The 14,750-nt window shown below is 41.3% G+C and overlaps 1 protein-coding gene across 2 annotated transcripts; it reads left to right on the top strand.

Annotated features, from left to right (window-relative positions):
• Positions 1-1,959: 1,959 nt before the first annotated feature.
• On the top strand, positions 1,960-13,591 carry rab14l (RAB14, member RAS oncogene family, like). 2 transcript variants are annotated; one of them, XM_072673471.1, is made up of 8 exons: positions 1,960-2,082; positions 5,270-5,328; positions 5,590-5,643; positions 6,861-7,038; positions 9,544-9,610; positions 9,701-9,788; positions 9,966-9,996; positions 11,158-13,591. In XM_072673471.1, the coding sequence occupies exons 2-8, from the start codon at positions 5,277-5,279 to the stop codon at positions 11,333-11,335; spliced, it is 648 nt and encodes a 215-aa protein (XP_072529572.1). In that variant the 5' UTR covers positions 1,960-2,082; positions 5,270-5,276; the 3' UTR covers positions 11,336-13,591. The 2 variants fall into 2 exon arrangements, with proteins under 2 accessions (XP_072529572.1, XP_072529578.1); XM_072673477.1 differs by lacking the exon at positions 1,960-2,082 and adding an exon at positions 2,547-2,651.
• The last annotated feature ends 1,159 nt before the right edge of the window (positions 13,592-14,750 follow it).

Here is a 14,750-nt window from a genome sequence, read left to right on the forward strand (position 1 = left end):
AATAAAGCCATCTTTCAAATTGTATTAAAATTGTATTGTTTGAAAGGAAAGTGAGGCATTTTAATCATTACTTCAACCCATCAACAGGTCAGTAAAAATATACTACTAAAAATATTTCAAAGTACAGAAATGTTTAAAAGCTGTCCAAAACTGTTTACCAAAAGTATTTTGGTTTTATTTATTTGGTGCCAAATTATTTAGGCATTATAGCAAATGTTATTTTTTTCATTTACTTACTTTAAATGGCAACACAAATTTTAAAAAAAGTACTGATTAAGACTGCCATTCTAAATACATTTTTTTCAATAGTAGTAAAGAGTTATGTAACCTTCTCTGAGAAATCAACTTTAGCAAATGTATTGCATAAATAAAACTATGTTTGGTTATCTTAATTAGTTCTTATGATTTCCTCCTTGAACCTCTTTAAAATCATGAAACCATTAGTTCAATGTTTTGCAGTGCAGTTCAGCTAGAAATTCAAAATAAGTCCCATAAAATATCACTGCATTAAAGGATCTTATTATTTCATGACAAATTGAGGAAATAAAAGTTCTGGAGTTCAATCTAAGCATTGCAAATGCAATTTGCATTTGGAAGCTGTTCATGTGAACTGTCAATATGTGATCTAAAAAGGTATTAATGCAATTGAAGGATGCCATCATTAGATTGGAAAAAAACAAACCACAAAAAGACCACCAAAAAAGATTCAAGCAGAATTATTTCCTTGCTGAAGAAAATCCTACACAACATCTTGTCAAGTCAAGAGCTCCCTCAAAGAGTTAGGTTTATTACTGTCAAAAGTTACAACCAAGGGATGTCTTAATAAATGTAGATACAGAAGGTTTACTTCAACATGAAAACTACCGGTAACACTCAAGTACAAAAAAGGCCAAATTAGACTAGAAAACATTTAATAAAGCCTGCCCAGTTCTGGAATAAAACCTTTTAGACAGATGAAATCAAGACTGACTTGAGTACGGAGAAAAAAGGGAAGGGTTCATGATCCAAAGCAATATCACTTTATCTGTCAAACATGGCGGAAGCACTGTTATGACACAGGTATGTATAGCTGCCAGTGGAGCTGGGTCACTAGTGTTGATGCTGATAGTAATTTCAACAGTAATTTAGTTACATTTTGCTGGTGTACAGAAGCCAACATACAAAAAGTGCCACTGTCCAAATACTTATTGTACTTGGCCTCCCTCTCACTCCCTCATCACTTAGCACTATGCTAGCCAATGTTTGCATCTATTAACTAAACTCAGAGGAAGCCTATATTTGTTTCCTGATATTTAAAGACATTCTGACTTAAAAAAAAAAAAGCCCTTGTTTCTTCCATTGCACAAAGTCATGAATGATCAATATCCACCTATCGATCTATAGCCCATCTGCTGTCTATATTGCTACAGATGTGCATTAATTAGGGGGTTGTGTGTATGGTAAGCATCACAAATTTGCCTTGATTACATTTTTTAATTCAGCAGATATACAGCAAATATTGCAAAGTGTTAGCTACAGTACTTTTTCATATAATGGAAATGCATTATTCATCATTCATGTCAAGCCTCGTTTCTTTTTAAAGACCTGGTGGTTGGTGTAGTGTAGTGGGTAACAGCCCTTCCTTATGGCAGACTAGGGTTCAGTCCTAATGGCAAGCACACCACACCTTGGGTAAGACTCTGAACACTGCCTTTGCCTACCTGTCTAACATGGTTACAGTGTAAGTCTCTGAGGAGCGTCAGTCAAATACCATAAATGTAAAATGTAATAAAAGCTTCAGTCGATGGATATTTTCAACTCTCTCAGCAAATGCACCACGCGTCAAATGAAAAAGAAAACCCGCTACAGGTATTAAAATACCATTTTTTTGGTGGTATTTTTGGTATTGGTCACATCTAGATGAATTAACATGCTACACAGATGCCCTTTGTCCCGCAAGCCCATTGTATACGATAGAGGAAACCCTGTGCCGCACGCCCCGCCATCTTGGACAGGCAGTCTCTCTCTCTCTCTCTCTCCAGCCCAGGCGACCTGCAGATCCCTCCGGGAAGCCCAAGGCGTTCAAATAAACAACAGTCCCTGGTAAGGACATACAGCACGTCCGAAGGTGACCGTCGTTTTCTCGGGCGCCACGATATCTTGAGCACGTCAGGTGTCACTGTGTGTATCTTTTTAGAGTGACCATTTGGGCTATCAGCACCTGGTTAGCCCATAGCATAGCATAGCATCGCAAAGACTAGCTTAGCTTACATAGCATAGCAACACGGCTAACTTGCCCAGGTAGCTAGAATAGCTAGCTAGCTTTTTCCTGTAGCTTAGCCTGGCTAGCAGAGGTGGCAGGTCCAGGTCAAGAAAGTAGAAATCCACGCCCGGGATTTTGTACCAACTGCGGATGCAGCTCTTGAGGAGCTGGATTTTTACTTTCTGGACCTGGATTTGTCAACATTGGCCAAGCCTAGCTGGTGCGGAGAGAAAATCGGTGGGCAGTTTGTGTCGTCAGGAAAACAGGAAGGAGGTGATGGGACTACACCCAATATGATCTTATTTTTTGCTTTTACATTTACTGTCCAGTCTGGCGTGCTTGAATCGATGTCCAGTCGGAAGACACCAGATTTATATCCCCTATCAACCATCAAGTTTTTGTCGTAGGGGTAGGGTGATTATTTTTCTGTTCGAGCTGCTACCCACTCAGCCAGCTAGCTAGGCTAGCTAATATTAACATTTGCTATTAGCTAGCTACTTAATTTAGATTAACTAGCTAGCTACATCAAGTGACCGTTGGTTAAATCAGAAAGAGGGCTTTTCAGCTCTGGTTAAGGGCACAGCAGCGCTGGTTGTCATGAGTGGAAGTGTTCGCTGTTATCCAGTGTCGTTATCTGACATTATGTTAGCTAGCTAGCCTGTCAGGTCGTTATTTTAATGAGCGCTAGCTAGCTAAGCTAACCTAGCTTTCTAACGCTTACTTTACTTGACAGCACTGTTTAAACACTCCTGGCGGTCAGGAGCTAGATAGCTAGCTATATATAATACATGTCTATTAAGCTAAGATTGGTAGCTAGCTATATATATGTTGTTATCTCTAGCTAGCTAAGTGTTAGCTAACGTTAGCTAGCTAGGTTAGTTGGTTAGCTAGCTAGATAGCCAACTTTAGCCCAGTTAGTGTCTATCAAGCTCTATTGTCACTGTAGTGCTGTACTTAGCGCTAGCTACGTTAGCTAGCTAGTACTTGACTCTTGTTTCAGGATCACTAGCTTGCTAGCACTAGTTGCCTGACAGCCTTGCTTGAGAAATGGAGCTAAGAGGGTTAGCTAACTGTAAGTACGTTAGATGGTCTGTCACTCTTCTCGGGTCACTGTTAATTGCTGGGCTGTGTGACAAGTAGGCCGGAGAAACAACACTGGCTCCTTTTCTCATCGGGTGTTTTCTGTAGACAGACAGACCTACAGTTCAATGGTCTGACTGCCTGGACTCTTTCAACATTCGCCAGATTTGGTTATTCACCATAATTGGTGGCTAATGCTCCTGATAGAGCCCGTCCTCTTCGACGTTGTGTCTGTTTACAGTAGCTAGCTACCTCTCCCTGAATGTTATCTACAATAGAGTGCCTAGATCAGTTGGTTCCAGTCACTTAGCATAGGCAAACATGGATTAACTTACTCCTATATATTTGTTTTTATGAAAGTGTTAACCAGGTTGAATATAGAAAGGCGTGTGAGGGAAGAGGCGTGTAAGTTTTCTGAATCAGACGAGGAAAGTGCTGAGACTGCAGTCTGATCACATGCTTTCCTCTGCCTCTCCTTAATGGATGCCTCTAGCCCTGCTCAGGAAGTTCGAAGTTTATCAGTTTACAACGTTGTGGCGTAAACACTTTTACTCGAGGCTGACCTTCTTTGCTGTGAGCTCAGATTTATGGTTTGTCTTAGATTAGCTGGCTAGGGCAGGTGCCACCCAGGACAAAGGATGGTGGATGCATGCCAGGTCATGGATGAGATGCTGACAGGTCTCAGAAGCACTTTATCAGAAAGAGTGTGGCTGTAGGGTTGTGCCATGTCTAAGATGTGGTTTGATGAAAGCACCACATGATGTAGAGTCATGTGAGGGAGGTAAGGAAGCAGCTGAGGGGCTTTTGGGGCTTATTGTAAGTTTGTGATTGGGGACCTGTCTCGAAAGTATGTGGTGGTCACCACGTCTGCAACTACATGAGAAGGATCTGGTCTGTTGCAGAAGCCTGTATAACTGTCGCAGGCTTCATTTTTCAGGTTTTTGTGTCGCAATGCTTGATCATTGATAGTGTATTGTGTTCCTAAAATCCATGGTAACCTCAAGGACTAGTTTGACTGCTTTGCAAGGACACTGTTTAGAAAAGCCATGTGGGCAACAGAACTAACATGCACTGTAACTGCTTATCAGAAAAGGCCCTTCAAAGAATCTTCGGGGAATACTTAACACTGTTTAGTCTTATTTTCAGCTTGATGGACTACAGGTCAGATTACTGTTGAAAGTATAGCTGGTAAGGCATAACACAGTATTATAACCTTCGGGAGTCTGGCTTTTGTTTCATCCTATTACTGTCTGTGCCTGTCTTTTTCCTTGCCTAACAGAATTGGGTTAGTGATTCTTAGAAATTTTTTTCAGCTGGGTCTGACAGGCACTCTACACCACAGCTGCAGCGTTTTGCCTCTGTTGTTTGCTCTGCTTTATTATTTGCGTATTTATCTAACTCTTTAACCAGATGCGTCCCTGAAGGTTAAAACCATTCAGTTCTTTCAGTTCTGGTCCTTGCACAGTTTGTGATTTTCCAGACTCAGGTCTTTTGTTAATTGCCAGAGGCTTAGTGGGTGTGTTCTGAACAGGGAAGTCTTAGATAAAGGTTTAAAAATGGTTTGTTAAACATCACTGTTTTTAGTATGTGAAATCACAATATAATGGGACATGAAATGCATGAGGTAGGGTATGGCCCCTTTAATTCCTGCTTGATGTTTAAAGATGTGATTTTAAATTAATACCTGAAAATAATTCAGTTGTAACAAACAGTGAGAATTTTTTGAGAGAAACTGAATCAGTTGTGTGAGATTGAAGCCACCTTCAAAGAGTATATTTGCATTAGATTTCTTGTTGTGTGTCAACAACTCCAGTCCATTCTAATTAAGTGCATCTAAAGACTTGTCTCAGGTACATAATAAGTCATATGCAAGCAAAGGTGCCAGTGCAGGTCAACACTAAACCTCTTAATTTACAAATCTTGGCCTTTTCTCTTTCTTTTTTTCAGAGCCACAATGGCCACTGCACCATACAACTACTCCTACATCTTTAAGTATATCATCATCGGTAAGTAAGAGCATTAAAGTAATATGTGGGTCAAACAGAGCTGGCCATATAGTTCCACAATGCTTCATGCTCTTTCCTGGCAGCCTACGTTTCATTCATATTTAATCTCTGATGACGATGCAGTCATTACTCCCTCTCTCAGATATTCCCTCATGATTCGAATGATATTTATCAATGCCTTCTCATCATCAGTGTCTGAGAGGGCCACTGTACCGTGGAGTTCTGTGTGGATTAACATTCCTCGTTTTGCTCTCTTCTCAGGGGACATGGGGGTAGGGAAGTCATGTTTGCTTCACCAGTTTACAGAAAAGAAATGTAAGTACCACACTTTCCTTCTCACATTTGAATCAAAATTCATAATGTGTCTCCAGTAGCATTTATGTGTGAGACAAGTGAGGGTAATATTTCTTCTAAGTTGGTAATTTATGTAGATGTAGCTGTAGGGACTATGAATGGCACATGATTGCTTATGTGGAGAAGGACTGAAGAGTGTGTGTGTGTGCGCGCGCTACAGTATGCTGCTGTTTCTCACTGTAAGATCTTGGGCCTTTAAATAAGGGAGCGGAACTGCAGATGCGGCGCTCATCGTTCACTGAGGGCGCATCCTGCACAAGCGGCCCATTGAGAGCACAAAACAAACGAGAACTGTGTGTGTGTGTGTGGATGTTCAGGTCTGAAGAGTTTCCTCTCCTCGTGTGCACTCTGAAGAGAAAGGCTTGCAGGGCACAACCAGAAGAAAAGAGCATAGAAATTGAGCATTAGTGTGTTAAGTGGTAACCCCAGCTGGTGTAGGGTTTAAAATCATTTAGCAGAGAAAAATTACTGCTTAGGCTCTTTGCCATCTTCAGTGGGAACAGGCGAGAACATCTAGATGGACGTCTGCAAGTCAAGTTACAAAAATACACTCCTTTGAATCAAAGGGAACCCAGACTCGCGTGCATGTGTGTGGTTGGAGCTTTTGCGTGTCTCAACGGGAGTGTCCTGAGTTTAGTGGAAGAGAGTGAATTGGAGCTGATATAATTACTGTTATCAGCTTTAAACAAGCAGGTTAATTACAGCAGGAAGGACAGCTCTAGCAAAGGAGTCAGGCTGAAAGTGCCCTGGAATGAGTTCACCACAGGTTGTGTTTTGTTAGTCTTGATCGTCATCACAGCCTTCGTCTGTCAATGCCGATGAGAGGCAGCCTGCAGTTGCTTCGCTTATTGCTTGGCTTGATCAATATCTGTCACCCAGTATTATTCATTTATGTGTTTGTGAATGTCTGCAAAAGACCGAGAAGGTGCTATACTTTGCAAAGCAATTAAAATGTAAGCATGAGCGATATGTGATGGCTGGATTATAAATTGTCATTAAATGACCTTTCAATTAACTTATCCATTTAAGCACACTATGAGGTCTTGTTTGAATTGAGTTTGCACATGCCAACATTTCCCTTTCTAAGGGACCATGTAATAGAATTTCTGTTATGTTTTCTGGAAATACAGTTGATTCTGAATAGCTGTAAATGTAATGAAACTTTTCTTTGCCCTCAGTCATGGCAGACTGCCCTCACACGATTGGTGTGGAGTTTGGGACGAGGATAATTGAGGTGAGTGGCCAGAAGATCAAGCTGCAGATCTGGGACACGGCGGGGCAGGAGCGCTTCAGAGCCGTCACACGCAGCTACTACAGGGGAGCCGCCGGGGCACTCATGGTGTACGACATCACCAGGTATGTCCCTCACTCTTCTCACACCCTGAGGTGTGCCAGAGGTCCTATATACAGTCAATAATGCCAAATCCGAATACTGGGTTACTGGGAGAAATGCATACAGTATGTTTCCTTGATTTACCTCATGGAGATTCCTGGAAAGTAATGAATGGGGAAATACTGCGCTAGTTGACACAAGAGGGACAACACTTAGTATTTCTAACAATCCTTTTTTGTGTATTTATTAGAAGCTTGACTTATAAAATAATAAATGCTGTCGTTCGTTCTGAATGTCGACTGTTACTGATGAGCTGAGCCAGTTGGTCTGACTCACTGAAGAGTTGGAATACATCACTAGCTGTACGACTGAGCAGGTGCTTCCCACTGAATTTCCCTGGGTTTTAAGTTCTCTGTGCAGTATAAAATATTTTGAGTGGGCCCATGCGCCTTCATTCATTGCCAGCAGAGCGCAGTAAAGACAAAAAAGAGATTTTTAACTAGCAGTTCGAACTAAACGTGAGCCTGGACAGTGATGCAAGTGTGTTATTTAGCAGTCTACTAAGGCTTCTTGTGACAAATGCAACAAGTCAAGGAGGCTACTTGTCTTGGCATGCCTGGCCTAAATTCTACCATCCTGTTTTCCAAGTGTCATCATTGAAGGACATCTGTATGTTTTAATTCACACACATTTAACTGGTAGGTTACTTGGGTCAGAATTAGTTGTATTGATGCTCCTTATTATTATTTCTAGTGTTGTTGCATGAATGCTCTTTATTTCTTTATTTATTTATTTTATATAAACAGTAGGTCATTGGTTTCCAATCCCAATCCTGTGCAGTTTCTGAATATTTGTTTTCAGCTGCACCCCAAAGCGTGGGCTGAAGCTGAGGAATGCTGCATTTCTCAGCAATTACGTCACTGAAAGCTGCTCCGTTTTGTAGGAACCTTCAAATACAGCAGAGAAATGAGTTTGAGTCATGAGATGCTGTAGCAGGAGAGTTTGTAAAGAATCGTACTGGAGTGTGAATTGTAATTTACCAGTTTTCAAGGTGGTATTTAAATGTGCAACATTGCTCGCGTCAGTTAGCCGTGACTCACGTCAGTCCTGAGCAGGATCTTCTTTATGCCTGTGCTAACGAGGTCTGCCTTACCTCTTTTGCTGCATGGACTTTTGGACGCACTTCTTTGGTTCTTGTGTTTTTGCTTTCCGTCAACTTCCCAAGTTGCATTCTAATATTCAGCACTGAAATAATTAAGAACGGGTGAAGTGCTCCAATGAATTGGTTGGTGACTTTCTGACAAGTACAACCGTAGGCCTTTATTAGTTAAATAACTAACTTATGTTGTAATACCAGTGACCAACAACACATGCATGTCCTATCAGACTGTTTAATTATTTGTACAGTTTATAATATTGTGGACTTGCAGTCTTCTACATGTTACCCTATTGCTGGTGGAACAAGGTCCTATATACACTCATCAGTCATAACCTTTACACCACTGACAGGTGAATTGAGAAACATGGATTATCTGTATCTACAGCGACATCTGTCAAGGTGATGGATATATTAGGCCGCAAGTGAACAGTCAGTTCTAGAACATGTCCAAAACCTAAAAGTGCCTACCAAAACCACTTGTGAACTGCAAGCAGGCTCATTCATGAGATCCATTATAGCCCTATCTTACAGGACTTTCAGGATCTGCTGCTAATGTCTTCCTGTCAGATACCACAGGACACCTTCAGCAGTCTTGTGGAGTCCATTTCTCAAATAGTCAGATCTGTTATGGAGGACCCACTCAATATTGGGTGATGTTTTGGTGGAACGGCGTATGTGCATTCTTTTTGCTTGTATTCTTCAGAGTTTGTTCTTGCAAGACAAATTGTAAAGAATCTTTTTCCGAAGAACACACGTTCTTTCTGCTCATTACTGGTATTAAGAAACACCCCTGGAGACCCCATGCTGTCTTCTTTTCTCTAACACCTGACAGCACCCAAAGAATTAGTTGAATTAGGTGTACGGGGCATGGTTTGGGCCGTGAACTGTTGCCCTACACCATCGTATGTTTGCTGTTTTGTCAAACTGTTTAATGTATTAATCACTTTAAATGCATGCTTATCCTCATGATGCTTTTAACAAGGGCATTAACACATATAACCGATATCTCAGATCTGTATTACTGGAGAGACACAGACAGACACCACCGACTTTATTAGCTGTGTCTGCTAACAGGAATGCACTGTTGGAGCATACAATACAACAGGCATGTTGTAATGGAAGACGGAAGGTTACAGAATAAGGTGTTGTAATTGGTGTATCTGAAACATTGCGCTTTACCAAAGGTTCGGTGAAGCAGCCATTTCAGTGTCAGCACTCAGTGATGGGTCAATTGGGAGTCTAATGGCAGGTGTTTATGTGCCATCTGTCTGCTGTGCTCTGCTGGTGTGCTTTGTGTCCTTGACTGCTGTCATGACAACCAGTATTCTCTCGCTTACTCCCTCTCCCTTTCTGTTTGTGTGTTTGACAGGAGAAGCACATATAACCACCTTAGCAGCTGGCTTACTGATGCCAGGAACCTAACCAACCCCAATACTGTGAGTAGATGTCAGCATAATGTGAGTAGATGTCAGATGTTTTGTTAATTGATCCAAAACTAAAATTACAATTCTTTGCATCTTTGTCAGGTGATCATTCTCATAGGCAACAAAGCAGACCTAGAAGCCCAGAGAGATGTGACATATGAAGAAGCTAAGCAGTTTGCAGAGGAGAATGGTGAGATGCTTTAGACCAGGCACAGTGACTGAGCTATATGTCAGAACAATACTGAGCATAAAACGTATGACAGAGTATGATCTGATATGTTGTGGCTTCCTGTAAACAGCTAAACTGATTGAGATTGCACTTGCAGAATTGTTCTTGCTTTATTGATGCCCATCCTTTGTTCTGCAGGGCTGCTATTCCTGGAAGCCAGTGCAAAAACGTAAGTCTTTTTTTATTAATGGAAATAAAAGCAGTGTCTGATCTTGTTCTTGATGAAATCTAACTCGCATTGCTCTAACATTAAGATTCTTGAGGAAAAAGTTGATGCAATATTGCATCCAAATATTGAATTTACAGTTTTTATGTCTTACTACAAGTGTACTTGTCTTGTGCCAAGACATGTAAACCTGTGTTTTAGGGCATTGTAGCCATTTGGCTAATGTAGCTAACAAAGGTTCTAGCCATTAGCTAGCATTGTGCAAACTGCCTGTCTAATGCTGCCTTCTTCAGGAGCTTGTTGGTCTGAGGTCTTAAACAAGAACAGTTTAAGAAGCTCAATGCAACTAATATAACACAAAATACCACTTTTAATGACTACTGCACTTTCCCAATCCCCCTGAATAGATTTTCTCATAAGTGCATATATTAGCAAATCAGATGGAAAATCAAGAACTTCGTGAGTTGCATCAGGTGTGCTTGAGATAAAACACTTCAAATTCCATGACTGGTTTGTTGACTGACATTTGATTTCATGTTAGAAATATGGTTATGTCAAGAGAGTTGTCCACAAATGTCAGAGAAAAGATTACTGCCTAGGATACAAAAAGAGAGCAAAGGCACTGAATACTCAGAGCACAGTCCACAAGTTTAAAGTTAAGGGAGCAGAGGCTACACTAACTAGACGTGGCTGAAAGAAGAAGCCATCACAGGCTGCCACCGGATTTCAGATTCAGTGTCTGCAGTGAAGCAGATGTGCCAGTGATGCTCCAGGGCTGCTTTGCTTCCTCTGGCACTGGAAACCTGCAGCGTGTTGAGGGCAAGATGGATTCAATTAAGCATCAGGAAATGTCTGCCTACGCACCACGTTTTCTGAAGGTTATAACCGCAAATGGGTGCTTTATTAGAAACTGAAGATGCTTGTCATGAAGGAGTTGAATAATTCTGAGACAACAGTAGTCATTTGTGTTGAATGTGGAGAAATCACGAGTTGTGTTGAGCTGTTTAAGTTGTTCTTGTTTGATTGTTTTTTATTGCAAACAGCTGAATTTTAAGATACAAATAGCAGCATTTTTATTGAGGCCCCAGTCTCCCAGGTAGTTAGACTGAAATCTTGAGTTTGACACCCTTGTAGGTTATCTTAACCTGTTTCTGTCTGTGTCAGAGGTGAGAATGTGGAGGATGCTTTCCTGGAGGCGGCAAAAAAGATCTACCAAAACATTCAGGATGGCAGTCTGGACCTGAACGCGGCTGAATCGGGAGTCCAGCACAAGCCCTCTGCACCTCAGGGCGGCCGGCTAACCAGTGAACCACAACCTCAGAGGGAAGGATGCGGCTGCTAATGACCAACACCACCTGCCTACCTACCTACCCCACCCAGCACCAACCCCAAACCTTCTCCTCATGTTCTCCTCCTCTCCCCATCACCCCATCTGTGTGCCCCAATCTGACCTGCAGCGGAGCATGATCAGGGGCCAACAACGGCGGGGGGGGGAGTGGGTTGTCGACGGACAGGCTCGGCTGTTTCTCGTCCTCTCTTTCCCTTTCACATCTCTCTCTCTCTCTCTCTCTCTCTCTCTTACTCATCTAACTTGTCTGTCTCTTGTCGTTGGTCTTTCCCCTCCCTCTGTCATGCTCTGACTTGCTGTCACTGTTCACTATCCATGGATACATCACATGGTACAGACCTGTTACTGACTACATGAAAGCTAGCTGAGAGAACCAAGCAGGTTGTTATTTTAGTCATTCGTTTTATAGCTCCGTAATACACACATCAGTTTTCTCCACGAGATTCCGCAATTCCAGAGCCTCTTAGAAAGTAGTGCTGGGTTTATGCCTCTCCCGCATGGTTCAGTTTATGATAAAGGTATTATTTAAGAAAATCAAACAAAATAGGATCGTTCTGATCTCAGTAATGACGTTCGACCCTCAGCTTTGAGGGATCGAGATGTTTGTAAGTTGATGTACGGTAAAGCTGCAGGAAAGCGCTGTGGCATGCAATAGCTATGTGACTGTTTATTTTAAGGCATCTGAGGTGTGTGAGAGACCAAGTAAAAGCAGCACTAGCTGGTCTTGGTCAGTGAGGTTTCTTACCTGTGTTCCACCCTGTTATGTAGCCTTTTTGGGCCTGCAGAGAGAATACTGACAAAACACTGAAGTGTTGAGAAACAGCCCCCTCAACACTCGAATACAGCCTCTATACACAGAGAGAGGACATAGGGGAGGGTCAAGTTCCCTTAGGCGTATATGCGTGCGTATGTACGGAAGGATGGATGTATGGGTGGGCGGGGGAGTATTATAAACTCATTACGTTTGCTAGATCTTGGGGAGTGGGGGGTTTTGGGTAGGGATGTCCTTACACTCAATGAAACGACACTTTAAGAAAAGATAACATCCCCACACACATACTTTTTTTCTCGATCGTTTCATTGCACCAACTCCCCTCCACAGCTCTGCCCCCCCCCCCCCCCCCCCCTTTTTTTTTTTTTTTCTGCTCGACCATATCAAGTAGATCTCCCATCGGTCCTTACCAGCATTTTTTGTTGTTGTTGCCTTATGATTAATGTTAATAATAATATTATTATTACCATCACTGTATAATCTTACTTTGTTGCGCTTGCTCTCTACATACTGCAGATTGGATTTCTCTTAGTCCAAATAAATCATTACTGTTTTACAACATCGATACATTTTATTTTAGCTCTCGGAGCAGAACGCGACAGGGAAAGAGGTCTAGTGAACACTGGGCGATAGTCGTGCTCGTCTCGCACGTCAGGCTGTAAATTTGTCTGGCCGCTGTCATATAGGCTTGTATAGTATCATAACAGCAAAGTGCAAAAACCCTGAATCCCACCAAACCAGCTTCTGCTGCAGTGTTAGAATGGGGGGTTGAATTGGACTCGTGTATCATTATAAAATACGTCTTCAGCAGCTGTAAATATAGCTAAATATCTGTTGTTGATAATGCAATAGGGGAGGGAGGGAGGGAAGGGTGGGCACGCTAGACAGCATCACTGACTCTGTTGTACAGCTGTTCTGGGTCTCCGGTAACTCTTGCTTAGGAAATTCTTTAACATTTTCTATGACTAATTGTGTGCGTGTGGACAGACTCTCTTTCTGTGCTCACTGGGTGGGTGTTCTACTGAAGCTCCACTATGCACCTGTTCTACGGCTGTAAGTAGTAGCAAACTTTCAAAGCATGGATTGGTGCCGCACTCGGTTTGCGTCCTGATTGAATCTTGGCTTATATGTGGCGAAACGTCCTCTTTCTATCCGTGTCCTTGCTCAACTCTTCCACACCCCAACATTCAACTTTAAAAGAGAAGGTCATGCTGTCTGGAGAGTGAGAGGTGTTTTATTTTATTCAAAATTGTTTTTTTTTTTTTTTTTTGAGGGTGGAGTCCTCCTTGTGCTCTGTCCATCTGAATGACCACTTCTATGTGTTCACAGGAGTTAAAAACGTATGTATGAATTTATACATATGTATACATTTTGAAGGAGCTGTGCTAACATTTAAAATGCGTTCTTGCGTGTATATGATTTTAAATTGTTGACATTTTGATTTTAATAATGATAATAAAAATGTTCTAGACGGATAATATTCTGTTGAATCTGCTGACTGGATTGCTTGTGTTCTGGCTTAGGCTTGTGCAGTATCAGATTATTAACAAGACATTTAGGTTCTCATTCATTTACTATAAGACAACAGCTTGGTTTCTACGAGTATTTAACAGCAGCAGTATAAATTCGAACTAAGAATTTATACTTTAACGATTCTCTCTAAAGACCTACTCACTTGATGTTCATTATTTTTTTTTATTTATATGGACTCTTTCCGCCCTGAGAGGGAAAACATTGCTTGTTCTATCAGTCTGACTTTTAGCAGTAGAAGTGCGAATCATGTCATGTTCTCTAGAGTTTGGACATGAATGTCATTGAACTATTTCAATGACATTTCAGTTGCTCATCATGGACATGAATGTCATTGGTTTTCATTTTGGGGGGTTTCTGAAATCAATACAGGGTCAAAAACAAGTTAAGCATATTAAATGATTAACACTTAGATTATTAATTTAGTCAGTGATCATGATCATGATCACAATTACAGCTGGTAGTTTCTCTCTGCCCACACACTTGATCGCACTCGTCGGATTGGCCAACACACACAGTACAATGGAAAAATCCAAGAAGCTCCGTGCAGATTTCAGAAGGATGGTGTTAGATTTAGACAAGTCAGGAATGTCTCTTGGAACCATTTCTAAACATCTGCAGAGTCCAAAATCAACTGTCCAAGCAAACTGTACATAAGTACAAGTTATTGGGCAGTGTAGTCACAGCCAAGATCCGGAAGAACCTCTGAATTCAAATACAACCTCAAACCATCAGACGGTTGAAACTTGGACACCCATTAAAGGTGGTTGTGGAATGGATAAGTCTACCACTAGTTTTGAAGAGCAAGTTCTGATCTTAACCCTATCAAAATATGTTGGACCACATAAAAGCCAGGTCTATGAACTTAATTGGACTACAAATTCTGCAAGGCAAAGTGGTCAAATTATTTTATATATATATATATATATATATATATCTTAAAATTTGTTACAAGCCTGTTGATGGCAATCAAATGGTGCACAATAGTGACATTGCAGAACGTGAAATGTCACGTAGGGTAAATTTAATTAAATGAAACATTTTTGTTTTTCCATCAATCAGCAAAGTTCAGCCTATTCTTTAATGCAATTTGAGAGCATTATTCAT

The sequence above is a fragment of the Salminus brasiliensis genome, chromosome 1 (assembly GCF_030463535.1).
Source record: "Salminus brasiliensis chromosome 1, fSalBra1.hap2, whole genome shotgun sequence".
Taxonomy (NCBI): domain Eukaryota; kingdom Metazoa; phylum Chordata; class Actinopteri; order Characiformes; family Bryconidae; genus Salminus; species Salminus brasiliensis.